The sequence below is a fragment of the Natator depressus genome, chromosome 13, assembly GCF_965152275.1.
Source record: "Natator depressus isolate rNatDep1 chromosome 13, rNatDep2.hap1, whole genome shotgun sequence".
In the NCBI taxonomy this organism is placed as follows: domain Eukaryota; kingdom Metazoa; phylum Chordata; order Testudines; family Cheloniidae; genus Natator; species Natator depressus.
Window position 1 is genome coordinate 20,298,610 of NC_134246.1, and position 15,440 is coordinate 20,314,049.

The 15,440-nt window shown below is 49.6% G+C and overlaps 1 protein-coding gene across 1 annotated transcript; it reads right to left on the bottom strand.

The window, feature by feature from the left end:
- Positions 1 to 357: 357 nt before the first annotated feature.
- On the bottom strand, positions 358 to 15,172 carry LOC141997662 (uncharacterized). The gene is made up of 10 exons (XM_074970094.1): positions 15,064 to 15,172; positions 11,985 to 12,125; positions 10,838 to 10,991; positions 4,372 to 4,478; positions 3,113 to 3,256; positions 2,797 to 2,940; positions 2,082 to 2,231; positions 1,653 to 1,796; positions 1,019 to 1,029; positions 358 to 429 (listed from the first exon to the last, which is right to left on the bottom strand). The coding sequence occupies exons 1-10, from the start codon at positions 15,149 to 15,151 to the stop codon at positions 358 to 360; spliced, it is 1,155 nt and encodes a 384-aa protein (XP_074826195.1). The 5' UTR covers positions 15,152 to 15,172.
- Positions 15,173 to 15,440: the final 268 nt, after the last annotated feature.

Here is a 15,440-nt window from a genome sequence, read left to right on the forward strand (position 1 = left end):
TCCTGCCACAATTCTGCTACTCATTCACGGTTTCACATGCACCGCCTGATATGGCCCTTGGACTGATCTCTCTGCTGGGGCCAGCATGAATGGGGATGTTTCAGGCTCAGCATCAGTGTAACGAGTGTTGGGGAAGCTGGGAAGATGCCAAGTACCCACGTTCTTCCCTGGTAAAACAGCATATTGTGCCTCTGGACTTCAGCTGTGGTCAGTGCAGTGATTTGTGCCTGCAGCCCAGGGCTGTACAACCCTCCCCAGTGGGCAGCCCCCTGGCTCAGCTGGAGCAGGGCAGGATCTCACTGCAGAGGCTGGGTACTTATGATGTAAACATGAGTGGAGGTGGGTGTCTTTCTGTGGCTAATCACAGTCCAGCCCACAGTCAGTGTCACAGCACTTCTCATTTTCTGGACACTGACTGTCCTGTACAAACTGCATTAGGAGGATACCATGAGAGACACCTTATATTGAGTGCTTGACAGACACCAGGTTTCTCTGTAACACAGGAAGATCATAGTGTAAGCCACCCTCTGCATTGGAAGCTGGGATAATAAGTGCAGGTGGGTGGTGGCACCTAGTGTTAACTAGAGTTCTCCGTTTTCTGAGAAGCTTCTGCTCTGTGAACTCTGGGGTCCAGTGACTGAAAACCCAACACCTGGAGATCACAAAAATGATTTGAACTGGGCTGAAGTCCCCAGATACATTTAGCTGCAGCCTCCTGTCATCAGGATAAAGATGACTCAGTTACACTGAGACCAGTACCTCTCTGAATCAGGATGCAATCTCTCCCACAGCTAGTTTCACAGCATTTCTTTGGGCCAGGACATTGGTGGTCATGATCACAATGGTTGGGAGGATTTATTATAAGGCACTGTGCAGTAACCACTGGGCAAGTCCCAGCTTTGGCTGCAAGAGAGGAGATGGCAGGATAAACAAACTTCTATAACAGGATAATAGCCAGGCCCCAGGCACGGATCTCTGCCTGCTGAGTGCTCAGCTCCAATTCCCTTGTATCTCTCACCTTGCCAAGACCTAAAAGCATGGACAGATGCAAATGATTCCTGCAGGACAGCTACAGTTCTGTGGGATTCATCCCCTTAATGCCAGTGACTCTCTCTGTAACCCCTGTGCAATCACTCCTCATTGCAAATAACTTTCAACAACAAGGAGCAGGGATGCCACGTTTGTGGGAAGGGCAGGTACCAGTGGGACTAAAATGAGTGGCACCTGTCAAACTGAGGGAGGTGGGAGATGCCTGCTTGGGTCACACAGCACACTCCTGCCGAACCCGCCTCCGATGAGCTAGGACAGGGAGTGATGATCTCACTGCAAAGCAAGGTGATAAGTTTGGAAATACTGGTCCAGCGGGGTTCCTTGGCTGGGCAGAAGGCAAGCCTTTGTACAGGTGGACATGCAGCCCTTTGTAGTGCTGGGGCACTCAGGAGCCTAATCACACACTCATTAGGAGGAACTACCCTGAGACAGGTATTCTCGATCACTGGGCAGGTCCTAGGTTTCACTGTATCATACTAAGTCCCTGGGACGAACATCTCTGCCTGCTAAAGGCTGAAATACTGTCCCCGGCTCAGCTCAGGGACAGGGTGAGAGCTCCCTGGGGAACCAGACCCACAGGCTATAAACAATGAGGCAGGTACCTTGCTGAGTTAGAACACAGCCCAATCCACAGCCGGTGTCACAGCACTTCTCTGGCCCGGGACACTGGCTGTCTGATAGACAACGATTAGGGGGATTCAACATGTGGCACCTGAAAGGAACCACTGGGCAGGTCCCAGATTTCACTGCAAGAAAGACATGCATGGTATAAACACCACCTTGTAATGCCGGGCAGCATGCTGAGCTCCAGTGAGAGGCACCTGCTATTAGGCAAAGGAATGCCCCATTTGTGTGGAATGAAGGTAACATTGGGACCAAAAAGTAACTGGCATCCCTTGAAGTGAGGGATGCATGAAAGGCCTGCTTGGACAAGCTTCCCCTCCCACCTTCGCCCCCCATGGGTTGGAACAGGGAATGATCTTACCGCAAAGCATGGTAGAAGAATTAGAAAAACTGGCCCAGTGTGGTACCTTGGTTGGGCTGAATGCACTCCTTCCCACAGATGGACATGCAGCACTTCATGGGGCCGGGGCAGTCACGGTCTTCCTTACACTTATCAGGAGGATTTATCATGCGACATGTACTTGTGATCAGTGGACAGATCCCAAGTTTCTCTGTAACTAACAAACAAATCCTGTGTTACAAGGTAACAAACTAAGCTTTCAGCACAAAGATCTGTTCTTGCTAAAGCTGAAATACTGTCCCTGGCTCAGCAGGGACAGGGTGAAAGCTCCCTGGGGAACCAGACCCACAGGCTATAAACAATGAGGCAGGTACCTTGCTGAGTTAGAACACAGCCCAATCCACAGCCGGTGTCACAGCACTTCTCTGCCCCGGGACACTGGCTGTCTGATTGACAACGATTAGGGGGATTCAACATGTGGCACCTGAAAGGAACCACTGGGCAGGTCCCAGATTTCACTGCAAGAAAGACATGCATGGTATAAACACCACCTTGTAATGCCGGGCAGCATGCTGAGCTCCAGTGAGCGGCACCTGCTATTAGGCAGAGGAATGCCCCATTTGTGTGGAATGAAGGTAACATAGGGACTAAAAATAACTTGCATCCCTTGAAGTGAGGGATGAATGAAAGGACTGCTTGGACAAGTTTCCCCCACCCCTCCATGGGTTGATCTTACCTCAAAGCATGGTAGAAGAATTAGAAAATCTGGCCCAGTGTGGTACCTTGGTTGGGCTGAATGCACTCCTTCCCACAGATGGACATGCAGCACTTCATGGGGCCGGGGCAGTCACGGTCTTCCTTACACTTATCAGGAGGATTTATCATGCGACATGTACTCGTGATCAATGGACAGATCCCAAGTTTCTCTGTAACTAACAAACAAATCCTGTGTTACAAGGTAACAAACTAAGCTTTCAGCACAAAGATCTGTTCTTGCTAAAGCTGAAATACTGTCCATGGCGCAGCTCAGGGACAGGGTGAGAACTCCTTGCGGAAACCCCCCTTTTACCCACAGGCTATAAACAATGAGGCAGGTACCTTGCTGAGTTAGAACACAGCCCAATCCACAGCCGGTGTCACAGCACTTCTCTGCCCCGGGACACTGGCTGTCTGATTGACAACGATTAGGGGGATTGTGCATCTTGCACCTGAAAGGAACCACTGGGCAGGTCCCAGGTTTCACTGCAAGAAAGACATGCATGGTATAAACACCACCTTGTAACGCCGGGCAGCACGCTGAGCTCCAGTGAGAGGCACCTGCTATCTCGCAGAGTGCAGACTGGGATAGGACCAGTCTGGACTCTGTGAAATTCTGCTGTCGGTTGAAAGGCCTCTACAGAATTATCCTGGGCCTAATCCTCCCCTGCTAGGCACCCCATGTGTCATTCACAGCTCTGCAAGGCAGGTGTAAAATGCTGCCATGTCAACATGGACAGAAGGAGCAGGAGGCTGGAAAAGGGGCATGGCGGGGGAATCGGCCCCCTGTTGCTGAGGCGTGAGTGACTGAAGCCTCACTATCTGGAAATGAGAATTAGGGAGGGAAAGGACCCAGGCAGGTCTCTAGGCAAATCCTCCGGACACTGTAATTCCAGACCCCTGCCACCGAGCCGTGGTGTTTAATTCCACGTTTAATTCCCAGCCTGGAGGGGGCTTGTCTGCTCTTTCTCACGAGAATGGCCTGTGCTGCTCTGGGTGCAACTCCTCAGAGCCTGCAAGTCCCGACCACTCAAAACGGGAGTTTGCTGCATTGCTCAATAATAGTCGGGCCAATGCCTTAGCTGGGGCAAACCAGTGTAGCTCTGTCGACTTGGCTGTACATCAGGTAAGGATTTGACTGAGTCTACATTCAAATGCATTGGGGTGTCTGGCTGTGAACCTTTCCACAACAAAACCCTGAGTGGCCGAGCAGGCTCAGACCGAACCGATCTAATGAAATCTGCATGGAGAAACTGCAACTTCGGCACCTACTGCATCGACCCCCACTCTGTGGTCTCTGTGCCTTCTCAGGCTCAGTATCTGAATGGTATAAAATCCTGAACAGAGCCTGCTAGTGAGGTGGCCTTTGGGCTCATATCAGGGCACAAGGACATTTCCTTTCCCTGATGCAGGAGCAGTTGTGATCCCAGAATGTGGGGTGCTGAGTGTCAGTAAAGAGAGCAGCCCTGTTAGTGCTGTCTGGGGAGGGGACGACTCACTACAGCCTGAAGAGTCCCCTGCTCTCTGCCCTCCCATGGGACAGGAGCCTGCTGCCCCCTGCCCCTTGGGTAGAACTGGCAGAAGCTGTTTTCAGCACTTACCTCTGGGGATTTTTTGCACGGGTAAGATTGTGCCAGACCAAGACGGCAGCACCATCCAGAGGGTGAGGACCCCCACGAGGAGGAAGATGCCCACTGACTTCATGGTGCTGTTGGGAGCGAGGTGTGAATGCCCATAGCTGAGCCAGGCTGGGATTTAAGCTCTCCGATGGGTGGGGCTGGGAAGGAGGGGGCCATTTGGGTTCCTTTCAACATCCCAACCTTCCTTCCCTTCCATTTCACGAGTCGGTGCACGTGTCTGCCTCACCCCTTCTTGGGCAAGAACAAAGTAGCTGCCTAGTTTCAGAGAGGTTTTGCCCCTGGCAGAAATAGGGAGTTGCCCATATTACTCAGCAGCAGGCTGTGACGATGGCCTCCACCTGTCGGCACGCCACCTCCCCTCTGCTCCCAAAGGCACACGTATTCAAGGAGTTTAAAGCAATAGGTTTAACCCAGAAGTGAGCTGACAGACTTGCAACCTGGTCTATCCAGCCTGCATAGATCACACTCTGCTCTTTTACAAGTTGATTCGCAAACCATTTGACAGGTTTCAGAGTAACAGCCGTGTTAGTCTGTATTCGTAAAAAGAAAAAAGAAAAGAAGTACTTGTGGCACCTTAGAGACTAACCAGTTTATTTGAGCATGAGCTTTCGTGAGCTACAGCTCACTTCATCGGATGCATAGCATATCGTGGAAACTGCAGAAGACATTATATACACACAGAGACCATGAAACAAAACTTCCTCCCACCCCACTCTCCTGCTGGTAACAGCTTATCTAAAGTGATCATCAAGTAGGGCCATTTCCAGCACAAATCCAGGTTTTCTCACCCTTCCCCCCCCCCCCCACCACCACAGACACACATACAAACTCACTCTCCTGCTGGTAATAGCCCATCCCTCTTTGAAACCTCTCTTTATAATGCGCATGATAATCAAGGTGGGTCATTTCCAGCACTAATCCAGGTTTTCTCACCCCCCCCCCACACCCCCCTCCAAAAACCACACACACAAACTCACACAGATGATGAACAGCAATTCACTCCAAGACTTTTGAGTTCAGCATTGCCCTTAGTGGAGCTGTGATAATTGCCTTGACACAACTTCATGCAAAACCTGGGAGAGCCACTGAATGGGCAGGAACAGTGGCTTCCCTTAGATCAGGGTGTACGCTGAAGATTTGGGAACCTGGGTTCAACTCTATCTTGCTCTTTCTGTCTGACCTTGTGCAAATCACATAAGGTCAGATTTTCAAAGGTATTTAGGTGTCTGAAGATGCAGATAGGTGACTAACAGGGTTCTTCAAACAATTAGGCATCAAACTCCCATGGAAATAAAAATCTTTAGGGTTCCCTCTGACATTGTCTCACGCTCAGCAGCAGAGTTGGCATCTTCTTCAGAGGGAATCAACGGGAGTCGGGTGCATAGGTACTTTTGAAAATACCCCGAGGCTATTATCTGCATCTGCCTAAATACCTCTGAAAATCTGGTCCTGAGTCTCTCTGCTTCCGTTCCTCTTCTGTAAAATGGGAATAATAGCACTTTGCTGCCTCACAGGGGTGTTGCGAAGGCAAATACATTAAAGGTGTGTCTACACCAGGGGTCTGATCCCCCTGCCTGGATATATGTCCCGCCCGAGCTCTCATCCAGCTCTCATCTCAATAACAGTGTAGTCATGGCAGCACAGGCAGCAGCAAATGGTGACACCAGCTAGCCGTGCTGAGTGCAAACCCACCAGAAACCCGTGGGTACCTAGTTGGCACAGTTAGCCTGTCCTGCTGCTTTCCCCAGCGTGTGCCACTCCAGGTACACTACTAGCGTGAAGAGAGCTCGTGCCAGGATGTCTGTGTGAAGTGCAGAATCACAGCCCCAGCTCCTAGTGTAGACAGACTCTAAAGATGGTAAGATACAGCTTCAGATTCTGTGGTGATGGGGCTGGATAAGTATGTAGGTAGATAGAGCTACAAGGTGGTCACATTTATTCCATGGTTGTCCAACATGGACATTTCTTACACCTGCTCAGAGAGAGAACAGTGGATGGATGGAGCACTGATGGCCTATGCTATGGCAATCCTGACATCCCTGTGTTGGCAGAAGATGCCAACTCAACTACTGAAGAGGAAACAGTGTCAGAGAGAGCCATGGACATTTTCACCTTTGCAAACTCCTGCTTGTTGCCAATTAACTAACATACAAATAAAACCTGTGAGAAAGGAACAGCATAACATCTTCTCTCCCTCTCCCTAAAGAACCCAGCCATGCTCTCCTGAGAGGGAACAACCTGCTTATCATCAAGAGGAAAGATAGGGAGAAATTAGAAGGCAAAGCTGTGAAAGCTTTACGAAACACTCTGATACATTGGAAAATGGACCAGATGTGGCTTCCCTCTGATAAAGAGCATCAAGAAAGTCTATGTTCTTCTACACCTACCTGTTGGTGCAATGTGAAGGACCAGTTGCTTGATCAGACTGCTATGCAGGTGGACAGTGGTAGAACAAATGTTTTAATAATGAATTACTTCACTGATCTCTCAAAATCCAATACAACCTACTGGGCATGATTCTCCGCTATGTTACCCTGGTGTGATTCCAATTAAGTGAGCAAACCATAACAGTGTAAAATTGGTGCAATGCCATGAAGAATCAGGACCACACTTTTAATTGTTTTATAAAATTCTTGCAGGCATAGGGAGTAAAATGCAGCCTTCTTTAGACCCTGCTTTGCCTTGCTCATATTTTAATGAACATAGCAAAGTCATCCTGGTAGCAGCTGGACAACTGACTCAACCTGCCGAGCTGATGGGTATGCAGTGTAATGGTAACAGAAATGATTCCATCTCTAAACCTGAGCACTTACGTGGTTTGCTGATGACACCTTACTCAGTGCTTCTCTGCTGTATGTCCCTTGACGATCCTAATCAAGCTAAGCATTTGCTAGTGAAGAGAGATGACACTGGGATGTGAAAATGAATGGATTTCCCATGGGGCGTGTTAGTCATTAGCTTAAGCAAGTCTTATAGCTCAAGGACTGGGAGCCAAATCCTTGGCCCTTGTTCCAGCTACTTAGAGCTATTGAGGCAGAGCAAAGCAGCCAGCAAGCTGCCCAAAAGGGGCAGCTGAGGCTCCCCCCAATGGAGAAGAATCCAGAGGTGGCATTCAGCCCTTGCCAGGTAGTCAGCCCTTGCCACCCACTCCACCAGCCTCTGCATAGGGGGTGGGGAGGGGCAGTTTCAGGGCTGGCTGGAAGAGGGTGGGAGCAGAACACTGCGCTCCAGCTGAGCCTTGGTTGGCAGAGTGATTTCTGGTTGACACAACGTAGAGCAGCTCTTCAGCTGTTCTCAGTTCTGCCAGAGGCTGTGTCAACCCCAAAGTCAGAGGAGCAGCAAGGTGACTTAAAGACTCATTCGTCCCTCTACACACGGCATTGGAAGCTTCAGCTCCAGGAGCTCTCAGCCATGATGTTTGCAGCGCTGCCAGCGTCAGTGTGACATTTTATTTCTCACAGTCTTTAATTTGTGCTGCTGCTTTTATGAATAGCTGGGAGCTGTTGGGTTGAGCTCTTCCCTTGGCTGAAGTCTCTAATTGTCCGAAGCAGGTGAAAGGCAATGAGGCGTCATTGTGACCTATAAGCATGTCAGGAAAGAAACTTCAGAGTGGAGTTAAAGAACTGGTATGAGCGGAGTGTGCGTGGATGATAGAATGGCTGAGCAGAGCCTTTGAAGGCATCTGGTGAGGTTCCCTAATTGTTAGAACAGCAGAGCAGACTCTTCTCAAGATGAGAGGACGTGGCCATATCTGGGCTACTGGAAAATTGTTTACACTGAGCACTTTTCATGGCACAAAGTGGCCATGCTTTCTGGTCATTTCTTTTGGAGGAGCACTTGGTAATTTATTCAGCCTATGAGAGGAACGGGGGGTGGCTCCGGGTAGCATCAACCTCTCCACATCAACCAGTATCACCATCAGGCTGAGACCCAGGGCCTGAACTGCCTCCTTTCTCCTGAGTCTGAAAGGTGCCCTCCGCAGACCAGCTGAGGAGGAGGAGCCAAATGACCTCACCATCTCCCTGGCTGTATCCTGAGCAGCTCGTGAAGTGTGAACAAAGGTGTTTCCTATTCCTTCCTCCCTGGCATGACAGCTACAAGTTCACCTTGTTCCTCTTGACTCCTCTCTGTCTCTCCCTTTTAGCCTTCTGCCTAATACATGCCTGGCTGAGTCACTAGGACAAATCTAGCCTTGCAACACTCTGCTGCGACCAGTTTAGCCAGCTACCCGCCATACCAAGCGGCCGGGTCTTAATAAAAACTTTACCAGCACAGACTGGCCAGAGGAAAACAATAAGCTTTAGCCACACATTTTCCAAGTGGGGTCAGTGCTTGGGAGTGCTTAACTGGCTCATGTGCCATGGTCTTCCAGCAACTGACCAGCAGCCATCAGACAGAAGCTGCATTTTCCTCCTCTTTTGCTTTTCTTTTCTCACTCCTGCTCTGTATGTGTTTGTCTTAAGGTGAAACTTGCCACACATTTCATTAAATCCCAGGGAAGGTCAGCTGGGTTCTTGGACCTAGCAGGGACTGACTTGTGCGGGTAGCAAATGTGTCTGTGCAACCTATCTGCGCTGGGCTGAGGGGTCAATCTCAGGAGAATTTTCAACCCTTTGTTATCGTGGGAGGGTTCAAGGAGGATTCTGCAGAGCAAAGGAAATCTGAAGAAAAACCAATATGTGACTGTGGATAGTGCAGGGCTCCAGCTCCCTTGAGCTCTGCAGTTCTCCCCACAGAGATGTGGGAGGCCCCTGGGCACAACAGGAGTTGGACTTTTGCAGACTATGCACAATTCAGAGTTTAACCTGTGGGAATGGGGAAAGTTATGAACATGGGGGAAAGTCAGCACATAGACCTCCATTCCAGAGGGCACAGCCAAGCATCCCAGTTGTTTAACTCTTTTGTGAACTGCAGGAAGAAAATCTGCTTCTTCTGTGAAGTTCCCTGCAAGAGAGAGAGATGGCTGGATGCCTCCTTGACCTGCTTTCTAGCTGCGAGCTGAGGGAGTTTGCTGTGTGTGCGTGGTGTGTCTGTTTCATTTTGCATTCATTTTTGGAAATATGGGACAAGCGATACAGCTCTCAGTTCAATGGGCTTTGTGTTTGGTGGATCCTAGATTTTGAATGGGGCCTTATGTATCTTTGGTACTAAAAGACGTTTTGAGAAGGACTGTTAAGATCTCAGGCAAAGCTCCTACCTCATACCCCTTGCGAAATCTGCCTAACAATACTGTCAGGACATTTTTCTTTGGCAGTAACGAGATCATTTGGCCCCATTTCTACAATATCAGCCTCCGGAGCTTAAATAATCAACTACGTTCACTTCCTGATGTACCTCCTGGCCTCCCACCCCGGCTCCTACCATTCCTTAACTCATTATTAATAGACTGTTCAACAGAGAACTGAAGGAGAGACAATGAGACTCAGGAATACCCAATGGCAAAGCTGAGGCAGAAACAAGTTTATTTGTAATCATGCCAGAGGATCCATTCGGGCCCCAGTATAAGGTGTGCAGGGATCTGGAGAGTCCAGGACACAGGGATCTGGGTCAGCGCTGTCCTCGGGGTGCCCTCAGCCTATCCATGAAGCAGAGAGTTATGCTGGAAAAATAAAAAGTGATCAGATGCACCATGAGAAAATCTTGCGCTGTACAAACTGAGCTGCCCTTGGCCAGGCTTTGCAGAAAACCAGGAGGGCCCAGCTACTGGTCTGGCTTGGGTTACAAGGCTCTCCTCGGCTCTGTGCTGCACAGGACTGTGTCTTGTATAAGGATGAGCACGTTCTCAGTGCAACCCATTAGGGGCAGCCATACCCTGATAGCCTCTGTAATGTCCATGGCAGGTGACAGCCTAGCGGCTGGGCCCAGGCGGTCTGGCTGGCTGGACCTGATTATGTATGTGCTGGAGAGCTGAGCTTATAACGGATGAGCCCTGCTCACAAGCCAAGTCTGCTGCATGCGTCCTCAGGATCCCGCTATTACAGAATTCACAGTGGGAGAGGATCTTCTCCCTTCCCCTCCTGGCAGGGACCCCCAACCCCCGCTCTCATGCTGGCCTCCTTCTCCTTGTGTCTTGCACTACCAGCTCTGCTGCCTCCTCCCAGCTGGCCTCTATATGGGTTTAGGGTAAAAAGGGGGTGTCTAAGAGGCCATTGGATTTGAAATCTAATCAGGTACAGGTTTAGCATCAGCTTAACCCCAGCATCCCAGCGTGACGAGTGCTGGGGAAGCTGAGAAGGCAAGGGCACAAGTCCCTCACAGCTAAAGCAGCATGTTCTGACCCTGGGCATGAGCTCTGGTCAGTGCAGTGCTCTGTGTCTGCAGCCCAGAGCTGTAGTTCCCTTTCCATGGGCAAGCGCTCCTCTAGCCCAGCTGGAGCAGGGTGTGATCTCACCGCAGAGCTGTATTCACATGACTGATGCGTTAGGAGAGATGGGTGCCATTCTGAGGCCAAACACAATCTTTCCCACAGCCGGTGTCACAGCACTTCTGGTTTTCTGGACACTTGCTGTCCTTTTCACAGCGGTTAGGAGGATCAACCATGGGACAAACTACAGTGATGGCTGGACAAGTCCCAGGAGTCTCTGCAACAGAAGAAATTAATGGTGTATAAAAAGCATCCCTGGTTCACTGAACATCAATATGTGGTGCCCCCTAGCTGACCTTATGTATCTCTCCATCATGCACTCTCTGTCCTGCTGGATGGGTGCACAGGAGAGGCCGTCATATTTGCCATAATAGAGTACTGTGCTCGGTAATGCTCCTTGTTACTTGGTAACTCTCTGATAAAACAGCCTGGCCTTTATTCTGGCCTCACTGAAGGCCGTCTGTGCCAGGTCTGTGGGTGTATGGGGGCCACGAACCCAGTGCTCTCCCCACTGGGCAATATCTTCTCTGATACAGAGCTAGTGGAATGACTTTATGCCAGCCCTCTTCACAGCTGCTGGCCTAGGTGTGGCTGGAGAAGGGACAGGTGAATTGAGTGCTATTCTTGGCTTCCCTGTGCTGCTGACAGATGGCACCTGATGGGCCACTCTTGCATATGCTGGGTCAACTCCTCTGCCTTTAAAATCCAGGAGGGACTAAGGTGGGAGCGACCCACCCGATCCTCCTCATCCAACGAGCTGTGCTGAGCTCAGATGAAGCCCAGAATAGGGCATCAGAGTGCTGAGTGGTCCTGTGAGTGGAGACCTGCCACCTGGAGATGAGGGGACTGGAGAACGATGAGCCCAGGGAGGACTGGATTCATCCCCCTGTACACACATTTAACCCCAGCATCCAGGTACCAGGGGAAGTTATTTAGTTCTACACCACCCACAAACTCATAACCCCACTCAACCCACACTGCTCCTCTCACTCAGTGTCTGGTTCTCACCAAGCCCTCTGGATGGGGTGACAAGCTGTCACCTGGTGGAATTCCTACTCTGAGTCCACTTGGATTTTTCTGTCTGTTGAAATCCCCAAAGGTGCCTGCCCAAGATCATTCCATATCCTGCAGACAAGCCTGGCTCATCAGGATGGGGGAGAGACTTCCCCTGCACGAGACCCTAAATGTCAACGTGAGCATTCTCACTTACCTTCTGCTGGTTCCACGCAGCGCATGGCACAATGGCAATAACAGCACTTCTCCTGCTCTTTGCAGTCAGAATCGGTGGCACACTCATCAGTTTCTGCCTGAACGCACCTTATGTAATCCAGCGGGCAGGTTCCAGCTCTCGCTGTAACAGAAAACAGCCACAGTATGAACACTGTGCTATTGGCTGCAGGGATTGTTGATTGAAATCCACCCTGCAGTGTCAAACTTTTTCTTTCTGAGGCCCCCCTCAACATGCTACATAAACTCCACGGCCCAGCTGTGTCACAATAACTGGTTTTCTGCATACAAAAGCCAGCGCTGGCGTTAGGGGGCAGCAAGCAGGGCAATCGCCTAGGGCCCCCCACCACAGGGGCCCCCATGAAGCTACATTGCTCACGCTTCATCTTCAGCCCCGGGTGGTGGGGCTCAGGGACCTGGGCTTCAGCCCCATACAGTGGGACTTTGACTTTCTGCCCTTGGCCCTAGCGGGTCTAATGCTGGTCCTGCTTGGAGGCCCCCCTGAAACCTGCTCAAGCTCCCCTAAGGAGCCCCGGACCTCTGGTTGAGAACTACTGACCTAGCAGGCTAGAGGCAATGTCCTTCGCTGTCCTGTGAGGATCAGAATTCAAGACTTGAACAAAAGTTACTAGTCAGGACACAGGGCTATGCTGCCTAACTCTGGATGCTGCTGCTTTCAATCTGCAGGAGTGACAGGGAGGGCCATTGTGAGCCAGGTCCTTTGTGATGGAGCAGAACAGAGATGGGAATGTGAGTGCTCCTCTGTCCACGGCTGCAATCACTGCACTAGCTGTCCACCAGGCACTGGACCTAGTCTGAGGTCCTGGTCTTGATTTTTCAAGGCTCTCGATGGACTGAGCTCTCTCAGATACCATCTCTCCTTCCATGGCCAAAAGCTAACGCACAAGCTGCAGTCAATCCTCAGGGATGATTTTCATCAATAAAGCTGAGACTAATAAGTGTGGGGAGCCATCTCATGGCAGTAGAGTCCCCTCCCACAAGAGCTAATGCATGGCCACAATCCCTGCGGCCTCAGAACAAAACCAAGGACCTATCTCGGTCTATATGTAGAACGTCTGTTTGGATTTAGGTGTGTTTATTAGCAGAGTTGGAGGATTCGTGTTTTATCGGTAAATGTCGGTAAACGTCGATTTCACTGCACACACACAAACCAACACAAATATTTTCATCAATAATAATCAAAATGTACAGATGGGCAAAGTCAGAAAAATGAGAGCTTGAGAGCTGATTAGAGTTTGACTTAAGCATATTCACTTTGGATATTTTGACATGTGATGTTGACAATTTGTGTTTTAATGGTTAGGCTTTAATTTTTTCACTCTCAGTGTCTATTCTCATGAAATAATTATTGGCTGAACCACCCTTAATTTTCTACAATTGTGAAAATATAAATAGATACAAATTGAAAATAATACTTAAAAATAAACATCAATGTTATCCGTCAAAATTATACAAAAAGAAATTGAAATCTGCCAAGCCAATTTATTATGTGCTCAGATATGAAGGTGAGGAGCACAATATAACTATCACAATGTGTATCTGTCTTAAGCTTTTCTATAGTGCCTCTCATCATGGTACCTTAGCATTGTTCGATAGAGATACAGAGGAGACCGACAGATGGGGAAAAGGAGTACTTGTGGCACCTTAGAGACTAACCAGTTTATTTGAGCATGAGCTTTCGTGAGCTACAGCTCACTTCATCGGATGCATAGCATATCGTGGAAACTGCAGAAGACATTATATACACACAGAGACCATGAAACAAAACTTCCTCCCACCCCACTGTCCTGCTGCTAACAGCTTATCTAAAGTGATCATCAAGTGATCATCAAGGAAGGCCATTTCCAGCACAAATCAAGGTTTTCTCACTCTTCCCCCCCCCCACACACAGACACACATACAAACTCACTCTCCTGCTGGTAATAGCCCATCCCTCTTTGAAACCTCTCTTTATAATGCGCATGATAATCAAGGTGGGTCATTTCCAGCACTAATCCAGGTTTTCTCACCACCCCCCCCCCCACACACACACACCCCCTCCAAAAACCACACACACAAACTCACTCTCCTGCTGGCAATAGCTCATCTTACAATGTGCACAGCAATAATCCAAGTTTAACCAGAACGTCTTGGGGGGGGGGGGTTTGTAGGAAAAAAACAAGGGGAGATAGGCTACCTTGCATAATGACTTAGCCACTCCCAGTCTCTATTCAAGCCCAAATTAATAGTATCCAATTTGCAAATGAATTCCAATTCAGCAGTTTCTCGCTGGAGTCTGGATTTGAAGTTTTTTTGCTTTAAGATAGCGACCCTCATGTCTGTGATTGCGTGACCAGAGAGATTGAAGTGTTCTCCGACTGGTTTATGAATGTTATAATTCTTAACATCTGATTTGTGTCCATTTATTCTTTTACGTAGAGACTGTCCAGTTTGACCAATGTACATGGCAGAGGGGCATTGCTGGCACATGATGGGGAAAGATTTCTGGGAGAACTAGTTTAGTTAAGAAAATAATTCCTCCCCTTCCTTACTGGAAAACCAAGATTGGGAGAGAAATGAGTTCAGGCAGGGATGAGTCAGCCCATGGACACATTGAATTCCAGACCCTTGCTACCCAGGGGAGTTAGTTAGACACCATCCACCACTGTTGGTTTAGACTAAATGCCACAGAACAGGGAGTTTTCATATCTACCCCATGGATTGAGCAGGGCTCAGGGGTCAGAGCAAAAACAAGGGGCTGCTCCTTTCCTTGGTCTAAAAAGCAATTGTGAACCCAGAACATTGGGTGCAGCCATCAAAGCGTTAAAATCTGTCCTTAAGCCTGATTGGCAGATCAGGCCCCAATGTTTTGGGCACAAAGGCTGCAAATAAGGCAAAGCATTGCCAAGTAAGTTTCCAAATAGGACATCTTCAGCTGCTGCCCTGGAGGGGTCACAGTATAAGGACCCCTGTGGAGCCCCTGCTCTCTGCTTTCCAGTGGGATGCAGCCTGCTGCCCTCTGCCCCGAGCCAGGCCTGGAGACAGCCATGCTCTGTACTAACCTCGCTTCTGCTCAGTGGCCGCTGGCAGCTCCGTCCAGAGGGTCAGGAGCCCCATGAGGAGGAGGAGGAGGATGCCCACTGACTTCATGGTGCTGTCGGAGAGCTGGGTCTGAATGCCCTGAGCTGAGCCAGCTGTGATTTAAACTCTCCCAGGGGTGGGGTTGGGGGGAGGGGGGAGTGCTTGGGGGCCTGCCAGCATTGTGCCCTTTCCTTGTTCATTCCACAATCAGGGTCACATGTCTGTCCTGACCATTCTTGGGGAAAAAAACAAAAAACGAAGCCCTGCCATGCTGCAAGCGGAGTTTTTACATTACTCCACAGCAGCCTGGCCTACGCCCTTTGGCCCTTTCTGCACCTGCCTGACATTAGCATGACCC